Source organism: Petromyzon marinus, chromosome 50 (genome assembly GCF_048934315.1).
Source record: "Petromyzon marinus isolate PM22_M1 ecotype Great Lakes invasive population chromosome 50, UKy_Petmar_22M1.pri1.0, whole genome shotgun sequence".
Lineage (NCBI taxonomy): Eukaryota > Metazoa > Chordata > Hyperoartia > Petromyzontiformes > Petromyzontidae > Petromyzon > Petromyzon marinus.
In genome coordinates, this window is record NC_133716.1 from 1,853,072 (window position 1) to 1,876,653 (window position 23,582).

Sequence of the window (23,582 nt, forward strand, 5' to 3'; positions counted from 1 at the left end):
TCCAAGGTGCTACTCCGACCGAGGGGCACTTGCGCGATGTGCGATAATGACCGGGCGCACCGTCTCGTCACCCCTCCACGTCACGCAACACCGCAGGCTGAGCCCCCCGGGCGAGCGAGAGAGCGCGAGCGGCTCACCTCGAACACCTCCTCGTCCAGGATGCGCGTGCCGAACACGGTGATGCCGCCCGTGTCGATCTCGGCATTGCTGCTCCGCTCCAGGGGCCGCGTCAGCCTTTTCTTGCAGTCGAGCACCACGGTGACGGTCTTGCCGTGGACGCTGATCGCCAGGCGGTGCCACCTGCAACGATGATGCGGGCAAGTAGGTCACGGGGTGCGGGTCACGGGGCACAGGTCACGGGTCACGGGGCGCAGGTCACGGGTCACGGGGCGCGGCGGCAAAAGCAGCGGTCGTGTGGTGTGCCGCAGTGCGATGCAATGTAGTGCAATGCAATAATGTCACGTGCAGCACGCTATATAATTCAATGTAGTATAGTGGAATGAAATGCCATTTGGTCTGCGGAATAAGTGTCAACACTCAGTCACATTTAGACTCCACGTGAAACCAAATTGTATTTTAATTATACTAGAACTAAGAATATGAATTACTGCAGTCACGAAAGCTTTAAATCAAAATTTATACTGAACTTCTAAACCATGCAGTGCAATGCCATACCAGACAAGCGACTACCTCGCGATGTGTCCAAGGCTGGAGAATGCCAACGGGCCGGACTGACTGATGCTCTGGCAATCGCAGCCACGAGGGAGGCCAAGTGGCCTACGTCGCTCACAAGTTACATTGCAGCGCCAGGATTTTGGGCGATTGTTTGTGGTGGCTCGTGAGCAATGTGGGGCTTAGCAGTGGAGCGCGTTCTGCTGCGGTGTTGCGTCTGTCTGCTGGGTGTGGTGTTGTGTCTGCTGGGTGTGGTGTTGTGTCTGCTGGGTGTGGTGTTATGTCTGCTGGGTGTGGTGTTGTGTGTGTCTGCTGGGTGTGGTGTTGCGTCTGTCTGCTTGGTGTGGCGTTGCGTGTGTCTGCTGGGTGTGGTGTTGCGTGTGTCTGCTGGGTGTGGTGTTGTGTGTGTCTGCTGGGTGTGGTGTTGCCTGTGTCTGCTGGGTGTGGTGTTGTGTGTGTCTGCTGGGTGTGGTGTTGTGTGTCTGCTGGGTGTGGTGTTGCGTGTGTCTGCATGGTGTGGTGTTGCGTCTGTCTGCTTGCTTTACGGCGAGTGGCGCCCAGCGCGACTGAACGTTGATTACCCGAGGTCGATTTCTCCCAGCAGTGGCGAACGTTAAGTGGCGAGTGATATCAAAACCCGCTCCTGGGCCTCTCCCAGGTCGAATGGATGTTAATATGAGAACCTGTGCGGTGTGTAAGCATGAGCACTGGGGAGACAAAGGCGTCTGTGCACGGTGCTAGCCACACCACCCCCGCTTGAACCGTGCTCCCGAACAGCACTTTGCCCCAACTGTCTGTAAAAAGCTATACGGGAGATCTTTGTTTGTTCGAACACTTTTCAAATGAGGTTGAAAACGTTAATAGCTTAGTTCTCATCGCCAGACTCTCTCGTAAAGACGATCCCAAGATGACGAACAGATTGGTATGACGTTGCATTGCCGCGAGGGACTTACCCCTCCAGTAAACCGGACGAAACTGCCATTACGATGTCATCTTTTGCAGCTCAAAAGATCATATTACTATTCGTCGTTATTGTCATCCATAATCAATCCAGCGCTGGATGTTGGCCGTGTAACCACTGGCACCTCCGCGTTGGACATGCTCTCGGCCATACGCGCATTCGTTACAAACAATATTGTTCCGAGTCAGGGCGAACCCATGTTGGCAACACTCCACTCTTGTCCACGATCATTCCCCTCCTGTTGTGTCTGTGCATCCGGGCCAGGTGGCTCAGCGGTAGAGCGAGCGGTGGTGGAGCGGCCAGCGCGCTGCACTACGAACCCCGTCACCCCAGTTCAATTCCCGCTCGCGGCCAACACCAGTGAAGGTTATTCGAAGCGGTCCTGGGACTCCTCTAGGTCGACTCAGCCCCAAATTAGTACCTGCTGCGGTGTGTAAACATCACTACCAGGGAGGCAAAGGCGGCCGGGCGTGGTGCTGGCCACCCACCCCCTCGTGTGCAGTTTCGGCCTTCGTAGGTGCTCGCTAACAGCACTTGCCCCTACAGTCTGTTAAGGCTACACAGTGGGGGATCTTTGTTTGTGTTTGGTGGCTCAGCAATGTGGAATTTCCACCACTGGCTCAGGGCTGGAAAACTGCAGATGAGCACCAATGGCCCAATGGTCATTTGAGGAGCCTATCAGAGATGAGTTTCGGATTTTTAAAAAATTATATATTAAGGGACAATTTTGCGTATCTTTAAAATGTCCACGTGCTATAACGGTAGTGACATCACCAATGTGCCAACACTCGCTTGACAGGGAAGTCACTTCGCGTGACTTTTGTTTTTGTACGCGTGCGTGTCGAATGCGCACGTATGCACGTCGAACTCGTTTCGCGCCCTCCGTAAGCCGTGCGTCGCTAATCGTAGGCGCGCGTGGCCAAGGACAACAAAACTTTTGACCGCCCGCCCGCCCGCCCGCCCGTGCCCGCGGTGGAGCGCGTGCGCACGAATGCTCCGAGGAGGGCCCCCACCGCCGTGGGGTGGCGGGCGAGCGCGTGACAAGGCGCGGCGCGCACGTGGCAGCCAGGCCCGCCCGCGTCGCGTCGAGGTTTCAAAGCGCCCCGTGGCCCTCCGCTTTCTCGCGACCGCTGGCCCAGAGGGGCGAGAGCGCGGGCAACTGAGGTCGCCGTCGGTCTCCTTGACGCGGCGCACGCCAGCACTGTAGCGGTTTAAGCAAAGTTCCCCGTGGCGCGCACCACCACCCCCACCAGCTCTCTCCTCCTCTTCCTCCTCCCGCGCGCGCTCGTGTGCCGCCGGTGGATGTTTTTTTGAGCGACCGAAACGGCAAACATCTGGAGCGGTGAGGTCACGCGGGAGAGAGCCCCTCGTTTAAATCAGATACAGTATTCAATTACAGCTCGCCGCGCACGGCTGCGCGAGAAAGGCGCCCGAATGAAACTATAACGGAATGTGTCGTCTCTCTCTCTCTCTCCGTCTCGCGTTACAATGGGCACCGACAGCCCTTTGCCAGGCCACTTTCTGGACCGAGGCCTCTCCAGTGATGGAGCTGAGGTGAGGGGGTGGCGATGGGGATGGTCAGCACCCCCTGAGACCCCCCCCCCCAAAAAAAAAAATTGCATATAATTGTCCCCCTCCCCCATCCGGTCCACATTGAGACCCTGAAAATTGGGATTAAATTGGCCACCTCCTGATTACATGGCTCTCACGACTCTCTTCTTGCATCCGGCAGCGGCTATGGCCATGATTTTTTTTTAGTTGTCAATAATTGAGGATATATGAAAAAAAAGTGGATTAAATGTTTTCAATTCATGAAAATATTTTAAAAAGAATATCTAAGTTAGCAACACACATGTTGCCATGCTACGCAACAATAAGTTCAGGGGCTAGATGCCAGTGTCGAGGTCTGCCGCTGGCCACGACGAGAGGGCCTTCAGGGGAGAGAGAGTTCGTCCCTGGAGAACGCGTGCAGTCAAAGTACTCCGCAAATCCGTATATAGTTTGATTATGCGGAGTGATGTGGCCAAGGGGTGGCTCGCAGAGGTTCACGATTCCATTTTAGCAGCTGCCCCGATTAATACTGCGGCCGTATTCACGTTAAAAAATATATACTACTCCGCGCCGCCCTGTTTCGGTGAACGTTAAAGATCCTGTGACGTTATTCGCAAAGAGTAGGTGATCGTGTGCCGGCGTCATGCGCCAAATTACGCAAATGTAAAAAAGAAATGCCCTTAAATCACTCAATTGTCGCCTCCTTGCTCAAAACAAACTTGGCAGGACCCTCCCGAAGCAGAATCGCGAGACGCTCGGTGCAGCTTCTCTGGGTGTTGCGTTAAAACAATAAAAATGGCATTGCCAGACGACGAAAAGCACGTAGCAAGTGGTGACGTCGGCGTGCTGGATCAGAGGATTATCGGACGGGTTGAGTTCCGGTGGCACGCACACGCAGCTGCATCGCAAGATGTCCTACAGGTGAAGGAGGTGGAGCGGGAGCGGGGGGGTCGTGCGGACCGTTGGACTTGCTGCACTGCCACCTACTGTACCTCCGATTAGCACGGTTGGCTATGTAGGGTGCGAAAGAAATTCAACAAACATACTGTCTGCAACGCCTAAAATACCGGATATTGTGGGATGGTGGTCGCCCGTCCAAGTTGTATGTCTCTATCAAAAGAACAAACTTAAACTATTCTACTTGCTAAAAAAAAGGTTCGAAATTAAAGAGTATGAAAACCAAAATAGAAATGAGTGCAACAGGGAAGAAACATCACTGTGAGTGAGTGCCCACCGGTGCATTAAAGATTAACCCAATAAAACACGATTCGCAATTACACTTGTCTCAGACTCTTACGTTCTTTTTTTGGAAGAGCGTCGGTCAAATGTATAATCTCTCAACTCTCCTACCACCCTGCAACACCACACCCCCCTCCCCCGCTGCACCTCATTAAGTCCACCTCCACACATCATTAACGTCCCACTATAGTACTCCCCCTCCTCCTTCACTCGCTGCCAATTAAACTCAGCCGACTTCGCCTCCATATTATGAACATTTTTCACTGTGCAATTGCTCCCACACCAATTACACCTCATTAGCCCCGTTACATTTCAATAACCTTGCATGTGTTTTTATTTCCCCGTACATCTCGCTAGAATTGTTAATTGATACATCTCTACCTGCTCCTAATTGCTAACATCACCATACCCTCCCCCCTCGGCCAAATAATCACTTCACACTTACTGGACTAATTTAATCACTCATCAGCCCTTCTAGATTGTGTGATTCAGGTTAGTGTCTAATTTGTATGCATAACAGGAGTACAAATTGAACTCAATGAAACTTAGCTTCCGGGAAGCTGACTGCATGGGGCACATTCCAAAAATGAAATGTTTGAAAGCAAGGAACGGGATTACAGTATAACAATCGCGGGAGAGATTTAAATAAATATACTCTCTAATTACTCTTTGGTTACATTTTGATTTAAAGCTTTCGTGACTGCAGTAATTCATATTCTTAGCTCTTTCGGTAAAGTCACGTTGAAGGCAAACAATAAAATAATAAAATATATATAAAACAATAAAAATTCTCACGACGTTTCGACCATAACACAAACGGTACACCTGATGACGACCGTTTGTGTTATGGTCGAAACGTCGTGATAATTTTTATTTTTTATATATATTTTATTGTTTTATTGTTTCCCTTCAACGTGACTTTACCGAAAGAGCTAAGAATACTCTTTGGTTCTTTCGGTAACGGTACGTAGAAATAAAATGGAATAAAATAAATAATGGAATAGACGACGTTTCTATTGCAACACAAGTAACCGTCATCAGGTGTGAACGAATGCTAAATTTGAAGTTAAGTCTGATCAATTGGAAGTTTGAATAAATAGTAAACGGCAGGGGGAGAGAAATATAGCAGCCGATTACTCTAAACGCGTGTTTCTAAATGTGGAGGCAAAACCGAAAGACCCGGAGAAAAATCCACGTGACCACGGGGAGGACACGCAAACTCCAAATATACAGCAGCAGACGTCAGAGTCGGGATCGGGATCGAACCCACGACCTCCTGTACACCAGGCGAGGCAGTTCACGTCTCCTAGCCACCGTGATGATGAGAAAGACACACAAACTCCAAATATACAGCAGGCATCAGGGTCGGGATCGAACCCACGACCTCCTGCACACCAGGGGAGGCAGTTAACACTTCCTATCCACCGTGGTTACACTCTGCACTCGTCCACCTCTTTCGTTCGTCCTTTTCACTCCGATCGCCTTCAACAGCTGCCCGAGGTTCACACGCTCCGCTGTGCTATCCGGCTCTGTCCCTCCGGCAAACGTCTCCGATTGTTTAGCAAACGCGCTGTGCATCCACCTTCATATTGCTCATATTTGTTTTTGTCATCCAGAACCCAACTTTCCAATCTTCCGTATTAAGTTATAATGTTACATATACTCTCCCCCGTCGTGGGAAAACATTGTACTTTCCACCACTTGCTCACATCCACGAAGCAGACATTAGTGTCGCTCTAAATATCCCATTGAAAAGCGAGATACCCTTGTGAGATTTGTGAGAGAGTGCACCTATGTATGTGCAGGGTGGTACAAATGTCTTGTGACCCCCCACATTTAATTGTCTAAAACGTAATGTTTCTTTTAAAGTAAGGTTTATTTTAGACATAAATAAATATGCAAAGGAAAACAAAGGTTTGGGCTCAATTAATAGGGGGTCCACGTGACATCTGGACTGTACATTGAACTTCTTTCACGCACCATGCTAATCGGAGCTTCACTGGCCATTCTGATGAACCCCCTAAGTGAGATGCCAACAGTTGGAGGCCTTAAAACCAGGGTCCCGACAACACTGCGGTGGAGCCGGGGGGGGGGGGCGACGGAGCTGGGAGGGGGGCGACGGAGCCGGGGGGGGGGGGCGACGGAGCCGGGGGGGGGGGGGCGACGGAGCCGGGGGGCCGACGGCGCAAGCAGAGGGAGCCGACACTGACTCACTCACACATCATACACTGACTCACACATCATACACTGACTCACTCACACATCATACACTGACTCACACATCATACACTGACTCACTCACACATCATGCACTGACTCACTCACACATCATGCACTGACTCACTCACACATCATGCACTGACTCACTCACACATCATACACTGACTCACACATCATACACTGACTCACTCACACATCATGCACTGACTCACTCACACATCATACACTGACTCACACATCATGCACTGACTCACTCACACATCATGGACTGACTCACTCACACATCATACACTGACTCACTCACACATCATACACTGACTCACTCACACATCATACACTGACTCACTCACACATCATACACTGACTCACACAGCTTACACTGACTCACTCACACATCATGGACTGACTCACTCACACATCATGCGCTTACTCACTCACACATCATGCACTGACTCACTCACACATCATACACTGACTCACTCACACATCATGCACTGACTCACTCACACATCATGCACTGACTCACTCACACATCATGCACTGACTCACTCACACATCATGCACTGACTCACTCACACATCATGCACTGACTCACTCACACATCATGCACTGACTAGCTCATCATGCGCTTACTCACTCACACATCATGTACTGACTCGCTCATCATGCGCTTACTCACTCACACATCATGCACTGACTCGCTCATCATGCGCTTACTCACTCACACATCATGCACTGACTCGCTCATCATGCGCTTACTCACTCACACATCATGCACTGACTCGCTCATCATGCGCTTACTCACTCACACATCATGCACTGACTAGCTCATCATGCGCTTACTCACTCACACATCATGCACTGACTTGCTCATCATGCGCTTACTCACTCACACATCATGCACTGACTAGCTCATCATGCGCTTACTCACACATCATGCACTGACTCGCTCATCATGCGCTTACTCACTCACACATCATGCACTGACTCGCTCATCATGCGCTTACTCACTCACACATCATGCACTGACTCGCTCATCATGCGCTTACTCACTCACACATCATGCACTGACTCGCTCATCATGCGCTTACTCACTCACACATCATACACTCGCACAACCACTGACCCATTCACTCATCATACACAGGTTCACTCATCGTGTGCTGGCTCACTCGCACATCATACACTAACTCACACTACCGCTGACTCGCTCACACATCATACACTGACTCACTCATCATGCGCTGACTCACACATCATACACTCACTCAACCTAATACTGACTCAATCATCATACGGTGACTCGCACATCATACGCTGACTCGCACATCATACACTAACTCATACTGCCGCTGACTCACTCACACATCATACACTCACTCACACATCATACACTCACTCACACATCATACACTAACTCATACTGCCGCTGACTCACTCACACATCATATACGCGCTCACTCATCATACACTAACTCACTCATCATATGTTGACCCGCATATCATACGCTGACTCACACATCATAGTCACTCACGCTGCTGCTAACTCACTCACACATCATACACTGACTCACTCATCATGCGCTGACTCACTCACACATCATACACTGGGAGTGTCGTGCTGCCAGCTATGGCTGCAGGTTTTGTCGTACGTGTTATGTATATCGTTTATTGTTAAATTTAAAATCACAGTTCCTATGATTACTGTTGTTACATTGTGTTTGTAGCTTTATTTTGGTCTGGTTGTGGTGTAATAGTTTTCTGCAATGTAGATTCATATTTTGTTTGTTGCGGTTGCACCCGACTTAAGAGCCGCATGGCTCACAGGGCTATACCTAATAAATGAAACTTGAAACTTGAAAGACCGGACTTGCAATCCAGAGGAGACAGGTTCGACTCTCGGTTTCAACAATGGGTCAAGTTTCTCCAAGAATGCCCGCCTCTGCACGCAATAGTTGGTCAATCGGCAGATCACAGGTCACGTGCGGTGAGGTAAAGTGTGGGTAATGCCAGCAACTATCTCAGACATCTAGCCCGGCGTGCAAGAGCGGGCAACAAAACACTCTGCGGAGGGGCTCTCGAGAGACTCCAGCAGTGGTTGTTTTTATTTTTGTTCCGCGCCTCCCGAACACGTCCGTGGTGAGTTGCCCGCGTCAGGACCCCGACTCACTTCCCGTCGGCCAGGTTGAGCCCTTTGAAGAGGGGGTAGCTCTCCGGGAGGGGGAGACCGTTGTGGTCCTCGTAGAGGAAGACGGGCGAGCGGCCCACCTCCACGCCGATCTGCTGGACGCCCTGCTCGTTGTAGACCGACAGGAGGAAGGCCTGCAGGCCCTTTTGGGCCCTCAGCGTGGCCAGGATTGAGAAGTCCTCCGGGAAGGGACCTGCGGCAAACAGAGAGCGCAAGGCGGCGCAGTGAGCAGGAGGTGAGGGATGATCTCTACGAACGAGATCGACCGTTCCTCATCTAATGTTTGAGATCCTCCGGCAACCCTGGTACCTTGTCACATGCGATGGAAAATCTCATTTGAATTGGCCGCACGTCGTAATCCGACACCCTCCTTAAAGCACCACCGATGTTGAGCACATCTGTTAATACCGGACACCGACTGGTTGATACTAGACACAGACTGGTTGTTACCAGACACTGACTGGTTGATACCAGACACTGACTGGTCAATACCAGACACCGACTCGTCATACCGGACACCGACTGGTTGAAACCGGACACTGACTGGTTAATACCGGACACCGATTGGTCGATACCGGACACCAACTGGTCAATACCGGAAACTGACTGATCAATACTGGACACTGACTGAAACAGTCCCTGCGTGAAGATGTTTCTACCACTTGTTGCAGGCCTGGCAATAGAGATGAGAACCACCCTCAATGGTCACTTGAGCAGTCACTTCTGATTTTGCATTCCGAATTTCATACAGGTTATGTCAGTAGCAGAGTGTCGACGTTATTTTCATTTCAACTACGTCTTTTCTCTGGAATTTCCAATTTCCTCAAGAAAAAAAAGTTACGTGAAGAATATAGGGTAAAGGCGCAGCCATGCAGTTGCTCGCTCATGCAACTGCTGGCGGAAGGGCCTCCACTAGGGGGGCGCTACGGTGGCTAGGAGATGATAATTACCTCGCCTGGTACACAGGAGGTCTGTGTCTCTCTCTCTCTCATCATCATCACGGTATCTAGGAGATGTTAACTACCTCGCCTGGTACGCAGGAGGTTTGTGAGTTCGATCCTGACCCTGACGATGCCTGCTGTATATTTGGAGTTTGCGTGTCTCTCTCTCTCATCATCATCACGGTATCTAGGAGATGTTAACTACCTCGCCTGGTATGCAGGAGGTTTGTGAGTTCGATCCCGACCCTGACGGTGCCTGCTGTATATTTGGAGTTTGCGTCTCTCTCTATCTCTCATCATCATCACGGTATCTAGGAGATGTTAACTACCTCGCCTGGTATGCAGGAGGTTTGTGAGTTCGATCCCGACCCTGACGATGCCTGCTGTATATTTGGAGTTTGCGTGTGTCTCTCTCTCTCATCATCATCACGGTATCTAGGAGATGTTAACTACCTCGCCTGGTATGCAGGAGGTTTGTGGGTTCGATCCCGACCCTGACGATGCCTGCTGTATATTTGGAGTTTGCGTTTCTCTCTCGCTTTGGTCGCGCGGATTTTTCTCCGGGTCCTCCGGTTTTTCCTTTCACATTTAGAATCAACATCACCACGCGTTTTGAATGTTTGGCCACTATAAATGTCAACTTGATAAGCCACTAACTTGAGCTTCATTTGTGGCCAAGTCTCCTCTGAAAAAGAGCGCTATAGCTAAGTGGGCCTCACCTGGCAAAATCAAAAAAGGTTAGGAATAGGTTTCGGGTTAGGTGAGGTGTTTTGACCTATTCTTCCACGCTGACAATATGTTTTTTGTCGAGTCACCATCCCTCAAGAGTTGTTTCCAACAATGTCATTGCGAATCGTCATCACTATCATCAGCCGTGATCAATCCACTGCTGGATGAAGGACTCCACAAGCGTCCGCCACCTCCCGCGACCCTGCGATGCGAAAATCCATCCAGCACCTGCTCATGCCGCTCCATCTCCCCGATGGACGTCTTCCCTGACACGATCAGGCCCTCAGCTGCTGCTCCATTGTTCTTGTTCTTCACCACCGTCCATGGCCCATGCCCAATTCCTCTCACTTCCATGAACAGTTTGCACGATGAATACCCTGCACAATTCACGTTGCATAGAACTGAATTGTCGATGGCGATATATATTAATCCCGACATGCTTCAGACGTTGTTTACAAAATAACCCAAACATCGGCCGTGGAAAATTTAAATTTCGTCTTCTTCAGCCATCAAGAGCCGTGGCTTTGTGAAAAGTGTTTTTCAATCAAACTGTCTTGCTGTGATTCCCCCACCCCCACTCCCCCCCCACATTGTGAGCAGGGTGCCACAGTGAACACGAGTGAATACGAGTTTTCTCCTCCTAAGGCACGTGGGAATTATTTTAAACGTCACATTAGGTTTAGAATATTTTTTTATACGTTTTAAAAAAAAACATGTATGGTTGTAATTTAAAGCCATGCTTGTGCAATATCGTGAGAGCCATTGCAGAGGAATGTGAAGGCGAGTTACGGTGTCTCCCTGCGCGATTGAGCACTCTCTGGAGCTCCGGTTAGCACGGTTGGCTATGTACGGTGCGAAAGAAGTTCAACATACATATAGCATGGGACGTTCCTCTGAGCCCAGTGGTTGAAATTCCACATTCCCTTGTCAGGAGCCAGTCTCCCCACAGGACAACCACTGTTGACTCTCGACAAAGCGGTGGGGCACACTACTGTATTACCCCCCCCCCCCCTCCGGGAGTGATGGGGCTGAGTTGACCTCTGACCGAGGATTGAACTCTTGACCTTCCGACTGGGAGTTTTACGATCTGCCCACACTCAGTTAGGCTGCGACAAATTCCGTACCCTCTCACAGGACACCATGCGACGACGCCGTTTATAATCCAGCACGAATCCCGTCTCATGATTGGAGAATGAATCTGGAATGGAGATCGAGATGTTATCTCCCTCGCCTGGAATACAGGAGGTCGTGGGTTCCACCCTGACCCTGACGCCTGCTGTATATCTGGAGTTTGCGTGTCTCTCTCCCCGTGGTCGCGCGGATTTTTCTCCGAGTCCTCCGGGTTTTCCCTCCACATTCAGAATCAACGTCACGCGTTTAGAGTTGTTTTGCTGCTATGATTTCCCACGCGACAAGCCACTTTGTTGAGCTATCATTTGTGGCCAGGTGAGCTTCTGACAAATAGCTAAATTGCTCCGTGGGCTTTACCTGGTAAATGAAAAGAGTTTCAAATCGTCAAAATAACAATCGCTCTCAATGAGCGGCGGCCTTCCTCAAAGACGGCGGCGACCGTGATGTTCACGCAACGCCTTTGTATCGGATGCTCCTGCCAGTGGCATCACATTGCTTCAATTGCGAATGTCCCCCCCTCGCCCCTTCCCCCAACGGCCCCTGGTCTTCCCCCAGTCCGTGAGCTACCTTCCCCGCCCCCCTCCCCTCTCCCCGTATAAATCCCCCACGTCCCTACACGTGCCCCCTCCGACTTGGCTGGGAGAGCGAATCGAACGTCCCTCAGCCCTCCCACTTCGTACGGGTCCTGCGTCGCCCAATGTGAGTCGCTGCTCGCGGAGTTGATGTTCCCTGCCAATGGCGATCGGCGGTCTCGCACTGTGTCACAATGATGACGTTTGAGAGATTAAAACGAAAAGAAAATGCGAATGTAGCTTAGTTTGCTGTCTTCCCCGACTTCTTGTGGTTCCTCGTAAAAACACACGGCACTCAGTCTCGTGTGTTCCTATCACACGTCCAACAAATCTAACCCCGCCTTTCTCTCACTATTATTACTCAAAACATGTGTACATGCTATCCATAAGACATTTCATGATATGCGTAATAAACTAATTTCGTTTAACACGTAGGCTTTCGCGACCAATATTATCCATAATACAGGTTTTTTTTTTTTGTGTGGGTTAGATCGCGTAAATACGAAAACTAATTTACTTTAACTTGAGACGCCGGCAAAGTGAAAGTCAGACTTGTCATCTTACATCTTGTGTTGTAACGTTCTGACCTCGTGACCCCACCGGACATCTGCGAAACGGAGCTTTATAGCTCCTGGGATTCACCCCTGCAGTAAGGAATAAATATTCTGATTCTGAAACAGCGAACGTGAAGCGGCCAAGGCTATTTTCCTTTTTATTATTTTTTATTGTCGTTGTTACTACTCAGATCGGTTGTCCAGAAAAGTCTCGCTGAGGCTCAAGACATTTGTTTTCGAGGACGGGTTCTGCCAAGTTTTCTTAGCAGAGGGATTAACCCTGCGACTCCTGTTTCACACGCTGTAGGCTTTCGCGACCAATATCATCCACAATATAGGTTATTTTGGGTTAGATAGCATAAATATAAACATGTCGTTAAAACAGAACGTGGCCAATTCGTCACTAGTACAGCACACCGGTGTGTTGCAGAGCCACGCCACAACATCTTCAATCTGAGTACGACGTTTCGCCAGTACTTGCAACTAGCATCATCAGGCGGACAAATCTGGCTGTCCGCCTGTGTCGGGTAGTTGCAGGATTAACGACACATTTATATGTACGTGATCTAACCCAACAAAACCCGACATTACCTACGACTCCTCGCGCCAATTCGCCTCGCTTACACCGCGACCACATTTGTCAATGCTCATGCGTATGAGTGGTCCCCTTGCTCTAAAAAGACAAAGATCCTCCACCCCGTAGAGACTTTACAGACTGTTGGGGCAAGCGCTGTGAGCGAGCGGCACCTATGAAGGCCGGCACGGCGCACGAGGGAGTGGGGTGCTGGCCGGAGAACCACGCCCGGCCGCCTTTGTCTCCCCAGTGCTGATACGTACACGTCACACCAGGTACGCGTTTAAGGCCGAGTTGACCTTGAGGAGGCCCGGGACCGGATCAGATATTCGTGACCAATGTTGGTTGTGAGCGGGAATTGAACTTTGGTGGTCGGGTTCTTAGCGCAATGCGCTAACCGCTGTGGCACCGCTCTCCACTCACATGTGTATTAAATACTTATAAAAAAAATAATCCCTCGATTAATAATGTATATTTTGTTATCCGTTCAATGTCGCTCGTGGTGTTTCGCCGTTCAACCCCCCGTAACAGTGCACCGTTATCCCTTGTTTAGGCTGAGTCCACTTAGAGGAGGCCCAGGCCAGGTCCATATACCACGGTGCCCATGCCGACGATGTATAAGATGGCTGAGAATCACGGGCTGTTATGAAGTATAAAGCATAGAAAAAAAACCTCACCATAACGTGTCGAAGCGCACACAAATTGAGTAAGCATTTTGCAGTTTCAAATGTAACCCGCCAGAGGCACGAGGGTTTGCAATGCAGTCTCGCTGTTATGTGCGCTGTCTCCTGTCTCCTTACACAAGTCTCACCGCCAGCGAACCTCCTGAGGGCTCAGAGTTGTCTGATAGAGGCGGGGCAGCCACCAAAGCGGTTAGGGGCCGTACAAAGATGACGTCACGCGATTTTTGACCCCCCCCCTACCCCCTCGTCACACGGCGTCACAAAAAGTCAGACCCCCCCCCCTCAAATATGACGTCACAAAGCTCTGCCCCCCCCCCAAAAAAAATATATGCTTCAAATCGCTTTAAACTATTGTCATTATAGTGCGTATTTAATGTGCCGCTGTACTCTGATGTTGTAGGAGAAAACATTTATTAAAAAGTAAATTTAATTAAGTAGAACGTGTTGTTTATATTTATTAAAAGTTGCGCGTTTTGATGTGACGTCACATTTCTCAACCCCCACCCCCTCATCACACATCGTCACGAATGTCTGACCCCCCCCCCCCCCCCCAGGTGTGTGACGTCATTTATGGACGGCCCCTTACCGCGCTGCGTACTAAACCTGGCTGACCCGAGTTGGATTCCACGCCATGGCTCGCGTCACTGCTGGATTATATCGGCACCAGGCCTGGGCCTCCCACTCCCCATTGTTCACCAACACTGCCTCGGCCAGCGTAGTGCAGCGTGGTCAAAACTCCGTAACGGTGACCCACAAGGCGTCACGGGGAATCCTTCACACGGCGGGTAAATGACACCGGGTGTTTAATTATGTAAAACAAATGTGTGACCCGATAATTAAAATTTTCAATGATCACTAATAATATTCATGTATCAAACCTCTATTCTCCGCGGTCGTTGAATAATATAACAGATATATAACATCATGGTTTAATCTCGATTTGAAGCTTTCGTGACTGCAGCAATCCATACTCTTTGGTTCTTTCGGTAAAGTCACGTAGGTAGAAAATAAAATAAGATAAATCACGACGTTTCGGGCGCAACACAAGCGTCCGTCAACACAAGCGTCCGTCATCGGGTGACGGACGCTTGTGTTGCGCCCGAAACGTCGTGATTTATTTTATTTTCTACCTACGTGACTCTACCGAAAGAACCAAGGAGTATAATGGTTTAACTTCAAACTGCTTTTGCATATGCGTCAATCAAGTGGATTGATCGCAGAGCGCTTGTAATCGACTCCTTTTCGCGTGGTCGGTGACTCGGTGGACGACCCCACAGCCTGCCTCCGAAGGAGGGAAACCCCCTACGAGCCTCGCCCACACGAGAGACACGGGTGGTGATGCTGGTGATGATGTCACCAAGCCCCGTCCATGAGCCCCACCCGTCCAGCGGCACACATGAGAACAGAGGTGAAATATTTTCGTCGACTATTTTCGTGTTGTAGAATTCTTGTCGGGTGATTGAACCAATAATCTCAAGAGCGATCGAGAATAACTTTAATCGCTCTGACAGCTACAGGCTTAGTGCGGCCTGGAAGCGTATTATTAAATAATACACATTACAATTCCTTATAGGGGAAACACATACTAATTAACGGATTACTAACATAGCATATAATCACTAACACACATTACAACTAATTACTAATCTACAACTCATTACTAATCATAACCATTGACTGATTACTAATCGATTATATAATTACAATACCCCCCCTCCACCTCTAATCACTGCACCTGATATGAGTTAAGTGATGACGTCACCCTGCTGCTCTATATAAAACCGGGAGCAAGCGAGGGCTTTACCATTCTGGCGAATTGCCCGATGATGCTGGATGTATTTACCAGCGAAACGTCGTACTCAAACTGTAAATGTGGATTCACTCTTCAACACACCGGTGGGCTAAAGTAGTGAATTATTTGTCTTTTGTCAACGTGACACTTTTTTTGCTGATTGGCCGTGTCGGGTGGTGGAGGGTTACGACACATTTATAAATAAACGCGATCTAACCCAAAAACCTTTATTATAAGCGATCGATTGTTTAGATATTCGCATACCCCATCTCGACTAATGTAATATTTATAATATCGAGAACAATTGTGTCGACCATTGTCATGAAATCGTTTCGAGTCAATCATTTGACACGGCTTACAAGTTTTACCTTGTTTTATATTATCCAAAAGTTTGTTTTCGTTTTTACAATTGTGCCGCTACCGGAGTTGGTGTCACGAGGTGAGGACCGTCCCTGGTGGAACTTCCTTCTGTCGTCAGCAAGAGACTCGCGTCGTGTCGGGGAACGCCCCCCCCCCCCCCCCCCGGAATATGAAAAAACCACAACCACTGCAGAGTGCAAGTGACGTGTATTGTCATACACCCTGCATCGGACAACATATTAGTGTATCAGAGACTGAAGTAGCGAAGGTAAATGATAAAGGTGCAGCCCTGCGCTTTACGCGCTCACGGCACTGGTGGCGGAGGAACCTCCACCAGAAGGAGCTCTACAGAGACCATCCTGAGGGTATTTGGCCTACTCTTCCACGAATCTTTGAAGAGATGGAGTTGCTGGGTGGGCAAGAGGCGGTGGGAGTGGATTTAAGAAAGCTTGCTCGGTTGCTCCACCTGCCACGCCAGGAGATCGAATCAAACCAGCGACCTCTGGATCGCTTGCTTGGGTGGGGCTACAAGCAATGATATGAGTACTCTATTGTGTAATATGTTACGATGCTAACCACCCCCTGCCCTCTCCCGCCTATAACACTCGCATGTTACCCTCACTACTTTCTCCCTATGTGTGTGTTTCATCTTGTATTGTTGAATTGATTAAGGTGGCTGCGTCGTGTTGGCTGCTTTGTCTGATGAGCTTACGGTGCCCCGGTGGCGAGATGTTAACTACCATCGCCTGGTCTACAGGAGGTCGTGGGTTCAACCCCCCACCCTGATGCCCGCTGCTGTATATTTGGAGTTTGCGTTGTCTCTCTCCCCGTGGTCGCGTGGATTTTTCTCCGGGTTTTCCCTCCACATTTATAATCAACGACACGCGTTCGGAGTATTTGGCTGCTTCGTTGATCTATCATTTGTGGCCAGGCCGCTTCTGAAAAAGAGCTACATAGCTCAGTGGGCCTTACCTGGTCAAATTAACAAAAATGTTAAATTTATTGTGTGCGGATCATTACAAAGCGGTGACACCGCAAGAGCCGACATAAGTCAAATGTAAATGTCAAACTGAATTTTAAAAAAGCTGCAGTCATTGGTGACCAGGCTGATACTATCAACCCGCTACACTTGAGAAGGCGACTTCATGGAGCGTGGCGAAAAAACCAAAAATATTCAAACCAGCGGCGCCGGCTCAGCGTTCTGACGTGACATGGGCCCACAGAACCAGCCAGCCAGACAAACATAACACACATATTAACGACTATTATTTCAATCAAATTAAAGTGTTGTAATTTCCTCAAACTCAGCAGCAGCAGCGGCGGCGGCGGCGGCGGCAGCAAAACAAAAAATGGTACTGTCTGGCTTCAAAGAGGAATAAAAATGTGCTTCGAGTGGCTCGGTAGATCTGAACCATTGATGTGGTAATAAATAACGGAGCGTGCGCGTTCAGCAGCTGCCAGTAATTGGGAGTTTCACGAGCCGCACCTCGTACGCGAGAAGCCACCCCGGACGCGCCGGCGTGCATTTTGAAGTGGTTTGTTGTTGTTGTTGTTGTTTGTGTGTGGCCTCAAACGCCAGCCCGCTCATCAGCGATCGAGGACGTCACCGTGTTTTCTTGCGGCGACACGGCGCCTGCTGCTCGTCTCCACTGCCCCGCTCCTGGCCTGACAGCCACGCCGGCGCGATATTCCACGTGCCTGTGGCCAGGGCCATTCTTTCCACGGGGTTTGGGCAACGTTGACCTTCCACAGTGCGGCGCTTACTTGATGAACCCGGGAAAGAGAGAGAGAGAGAGGTGATGGTTTGTGGTCCACTCCCCATGTGTGACGAACCCAGCTACTCCTGCGGCCACATCTGCGTTGCAGCTGCCATGCGCAACCTCGTTTGGTGGGGGTGGTGCGATGCATCGATTCATCTATTCTGAAGCTAAACGGAGTAATGCGCCCAGGTGCATATGTGAAAACAGATGCTTTTCAATGCGTAAACGCCGTATGTAATGGGTGCATGGGGACACTGCCCAAGGACTGGAGACCGGCAAGTTAAGAATTTACGAGAGGGGAATTGTGACGTCTGTCAGACAATAAGCCCGACTCGACGGGAGGCATCAGAGTGGCTCACGAGCAAGAGGCACTCGCAAGCTGTGAACTCGGCCACCTCAGTTTGATTCCCGGCCGCGGCCAACATTCGTGGCAGGTGAGACCCAAAAACCGCTGCTGCGCGCCCCTTCTTCACCAACTTGAGCTGAGCAGGGTGGTGAAGTATGGCTAACCCCCCCCCCCATGGCCGACAAGGCGTGGGCAGGCCTTCATCCAGCACTGGAGTAATATAAGACTGTAAGTTATTATTATTCATATTATTATTACTAATGTAAAACATTCGTCCGCGTGTGGTTTTCGTTGGTGATATTTTAGACGGATTGCAGGTTGTAATCTGAGTACACGCCTAAAACGGAGCAGTGATACTGATTTGCTGGTTTGATAGCCTTTGATAGTCTCACTGCAATAGCATCAATCATATGCAGCATTGGGAGGAATGTGTGAGTGCAGTGTCTCTAATTAAGTTACTCAGGGCAGTGATTGATTCGTGATCCTATATGGGTAGAGAACTCCATTCTCTTAATCAGATTACTGTTGCTTAGTACCCGTTGATTACTTTCACACTTCACTTAATTTAAAATATGAATTGATGTGTTCAGTTTTTATTTTATACTTACGTGTGCATCACTGCCAGTGCAGAAGCGTCAAGTGATTGGTTTCATGTTTACAGACTGCTGGGGCAGGTTCTGGTCGTGAGCACCTATTAAGGTAAGCACTGTGCACAAGGGGATAGCTAGTTAGCCACCTTTGTCTCCCCGGTACTGATCTTTACACACTGCACCAGATACTTATTTAAGGCTGAGTCGACCCAGAGGAGGCTCAGGACTGGTTCAGATCATTGTCACCGGTGTTAGCAGTGAGCGGGAATCCAACTCGGGTCACCGGATTCGTAGCGCAGCGTGCTCACCGCTACGCTACCATTCAACACGCACACTCACACCGACTCTCAGATTCCCCAAAGTCTCTCTGCCATGCATCTATAAATGCAACATGTGGCAGTGCATACTGCGCGTCTCTGTGTATAGCGGCTGAGTTTATTACCCAGATCTACACGGATTTACAGTTTGCATGGCACGGCGTTAACGCACGTTTATAGACAAGCCGCGCAAATGCTCTTTTACATTCCTCGATGTGAAAACACCGGGGCGTATTTTCACATTCGAGACAAATAAATGAATTTAAAATGTGCGAGCATATGGCGAGGCAGCTCTGTGTGTGGGTGTGCGCGTGCGGTTTGACATAAAGCTCTGTGTCCCTGCTCAAGTGAGCGCTGAACGGTGCTAAACCCTCTGCTGGTGGCCCTGAGCCAATGGTGGAAATTCCACATTCTCACATTCCCATAGCGCGGAGCAGCCTCTCTCCACAGGGCAACCGCTGTTGATGATAATGATGATGAAGTTGATGATGATATGAACTGGTTCTGGGTCCCTAATTGCCATCACCAACTCACGCTGACCAACGTGGTGAAGTATGGTCAAGCAACTCTCAGGAACTGATTGTAATGGTGAAGCCTTCATCCAACAGTGAATCTATAAATCCCTGCAAATTAAGGAATGAATGACGATGATGTTACTGCTGTTGATGAGAATGATGATGATGATGTTGCTGCTTCCAATTGGCTGAATCAAAACACTGCAGAGCATTTGCATTCCACATTCACATGGCGGGGCCCAGACCATCCTTAATGAACATCACTACCACCTCGTGCAGGCTCGCTGGGTGGTCCCCGTTTAAACAAAAGGCATCGCGATGATGACAATGATAATATTGACGATGGCATGGCGATGATTTAACACGTAGATTGTGGTCGGTAATTTTGTATGTGTGTTTAGTTGGTTGTCCTTCCTCCCGCACCTCCGATTAGCACGGTTGGCCACGTACGGTGCGAAAGAAGTTCAACATACACACGTTATCACGGCTCATAATTTATTTGTTGGGATAAGCCATGTGTAGTTATCTAACCAAATCTGTGTGGTCAGATGTTGTAGAGTTTCTAATGACAGGCAATCATCAACAATTCCATTTTGCAAAGTATTATCCTAGTAAAATGAGAATTGAACACAGCAATGCATCACAAAGTGTATTATGTAAATATCGGTCAAATAAAGTGCAGTCCCCAATGATTATTATTATTATTATTTGCCCTACCTCTCTACGTGCTGTGAAGAAGGGTCGTTTCTCGCAACGTCGCCTATGAGAAAGGGTTCACCGTCTCCCACACTGTGGACCGCACGGTAAACCAATCTGGTCTGGCGCTCCTTCAGCGGCGGAGGAGGAGGAGGAGCGAAACGACGCCAACTCTCTCCTCCAGCCCTCTCGTCGTGGCTGGCAGCACACCTCGACATTGGCATTGAGATCCTGAACATGCTGTCATCATACGCACGAATACAATAGGCTACGAAGAATGGCAATTGCCACGGTGTTACCGATGACTGTGTTGATTTGTGTTGTCGTTGGTGTTGCATTACATCAATGTGATTACTATAGTGGTGTCGAAACGGTTTTTTTTTGTTTCTGAGCAGCCTGAAATGGCTTCATTAAAAAAAAGTATTCTCAAAACTTGTTGACTCCTTTCACAGTAGTCGCTAAATCTGTGACCCATTCATTAGCAGGCGTCTGATTACTGCTGTGAAAAAATCCATTTTGATGGGCGAATGTTACATAAACATTCAGCCAGCCAACACATATTTTATTCTGTAATCCATCACAGATTAAGATTAACTTGTGTGCGCAAGTGTGTGTGTGCTAGCGGGGAGCGGAAGTGTAGCGGTAAGCGTGCTGCGCTACGACCCTGGCGACCCGGGTTCGATTCCAGCTCACGGCCAATACCAGTGACGATTATCTGAACGGGTTCTGGGCATCCCCTAGGTCGACTCAGCCTCAAATGAGTACCTGGTGCGTGTGCCGTTCTGGCATTCATAGGTGCTCGCTAACCGCACTTGCCCCAACAGTCTGTTAAGGCTATACGGGGGATCTTTGCCTTTGCTAGGAGCGGTAGTGCAACGGTTAGCCCACTGCGCTACTAACCCGGGCTACCCAAGTTTGATTTCTACTCGTGCCCAACGTCTGTGATGGATTATCTGGACTGGTCCTGGGCCTCCGCTTGGTCGACTCAGCCTCAAATGAGTACCTGGTGCGGTGCGTAAAAACATCGCCTCTAGGGAGACAAAAGCGGCTGGGCATCGCGCTGGTCACCCAACCGCATGTGCCTCGTGTGCCGTGCCGGTCTTCATGAATACTCACCAGCAGCGCTCTTGCCCCAACAGTCTGTCAAGGCTATACGGGGGGGGGATGGGTCTTTGTTGGGTGCCAGGCTAGTGTGCGCGTGAAGAGCGGTAGCGCGGTAGTTAGCGCACCGCACTAAGAGCCAACATTGGTGACGAATATGTGAACCGGTCCTGAGCCTTCCCCTAGGTCGACTCAGCCGCAAATTAGTATAAACATTACCACTGTATGTATGTGTGTGAGTATGTACGTATACGCCCATGCATAAGAAGTACGATTATATTCATTATTCCATCTTGATTTGAAGCTTTCGTGACTGCAGGAATCCATACTCTTTGGTTCTTTCGGTAAAGTCACGTAGGTAGAAAATTCATTATTCCAGTTAGGCACCATTAAATTATAGATATATACGAAGGCTAAAACATATGGAGAGTTGAGTGGTGGAGAGCAAAATAATAGCCCCTTAAAGTGTGTTTGTAAATAAGTATCACCCAGTCATTGATTGAACAGTCCCCAGAACTGTGTAAACACTATGCATTGATTCATCGCTTTAGAAATTTACAGTCTAATGTTAAATAACGATTTCACATTTAATATACAACACAGCCAATTTGTTTACGTTCCTAGCTAAACTGTAAACATGGCATAATATAAACCTGCAAAATACTAAATTATATTTTTAAAAAGTTGTTTGTATGAGAATGTTTTGCAATTTTTTAAAAGGTTTCTTTTGACCGTGAGATCTGACTGGTGCACACTTTAAGACGGGCTACTCAATGTGATCTTTGTATTTGAGTGAATGAGGAAGACGTTACATTCACCGTAATTCACTTACCGTTATATTATCCAATCTCAAACTTGTGTGCGATCTCTCAACCTGGTTCAGAATTTGCATCTCCATCAAGCACAGCGATTTTACATGAAACTTTAGTGACTGCAGGAATTAATATTCTACGGTTCTTTCGGTGAAGTCACGGAGATAGAAAATGAAATAAAAATAAGACAAAATAAAAATATATGTTTAAAAAATAAGTCACGACGCTTCGATCGCAACACAATAAAAAAATATTTTAATTACTTTTATTTTATTTTCTATCTACGTGACTTTACCGAAAGAACCATAGAATAGTAATTTTACAGTTCTTTTGTATTTTTCGTTCGTCTATTTTCGACTCGGAGAGAGAGTGGGAGAGAGGGAGAAAGAGGAAAAAGCCAAACAGATGCAGCGCAGATGCTGGGTCTTAGCTCAAATATTGAGGCCAAATGAGACTCAACGCCACAAATCAAGAATTTCACAAAACCAGACTGGCTTGGCCCTGTAGCATTATATAAGTTAAGTCAATGTGTGTCCCTGACTCAGATGAATGCGGGCCAGCAATCATCTGTGATCGTGGGTCCTGTGCCAGCGGTTGAAATTCCACATTCCCATGGCAGATACCTAGTCCTCAATGCATATTTGTTGGTGTCGTTGATGATGATGATGTTGATAACGATTGGCTAAGTCAACCGAAGAAAGCGTTGTATATTTCTAATAATAATTACGAGCCCTTATACATCTACTGCTGGATGAAGGCATCCCCAAAACCGTGTCAATCACGGCGGTTGTTTGACCATACTTCACCAGGCTGGTCAGTCAAAGAGGGATGGTGGGAGTGCAGGTAAGAAATCTCCCAGGACCGGCTCAGATATTTATCACCACTTATCTCTGCCATGTCGGGGAATCGAACTTGTATGGATCATCACCGATGATGATGATGTGAAGATCCAACTACCAGACCACGAGTTTATATGACCCTCATAGAGAGTGATGTGGAAGGATGAACGTGGCGATTCTATTCCCCGTGGGCTTATCCAGGAATTGACTTTACCTCATCAGTAACAACAACAAAATGCGGATAACTCGCCGATAATAGGATACATCTTCAAGGCGACTTCTATTACATACCCCCAAAAAACGTGTGGATAATAGAGAGTTGTTCCGTAAAGTTGGATGGAAAAAACGATGGATGATCACAGAAAAAAAGAACATAAATGGGAGTTTTTACATATCTTACAGATCCTGTGAGTAATAATAATAACTGAGTTTCGGATGA

At 48.6% G+C, this 23,582-nt stretch overlaps 1 protein-coding gene across 2 annotated transcripts in view; it reads right to left on the reverse strand.

Annotated features, from left to right (window-relative positions):
• Positions 1–23,582, reverse strand: part of LOC116953253 (uncharacterized) — a 305,948-nt gene that overhangs the window by 242,559 nt on the left and 39,807 nt on the right. For both annotated transcript variants that reach the window (XM_032973299.2, XM_032973298.2), the window contains exons 3-4: positions 8,814–9,024; positions 138–300 (exon numbers count right to left, since the gene is read on the reverse strand). In XM_032973299.2, the coding sequence (XP_032829190.2) occupies positions 138–300; positions 8,814–9,024 (374 nt within the window). The remainder of the gene's footprint in view (positions 1–137; positions 301–8,813; positions 9,025–23,582) is intronic.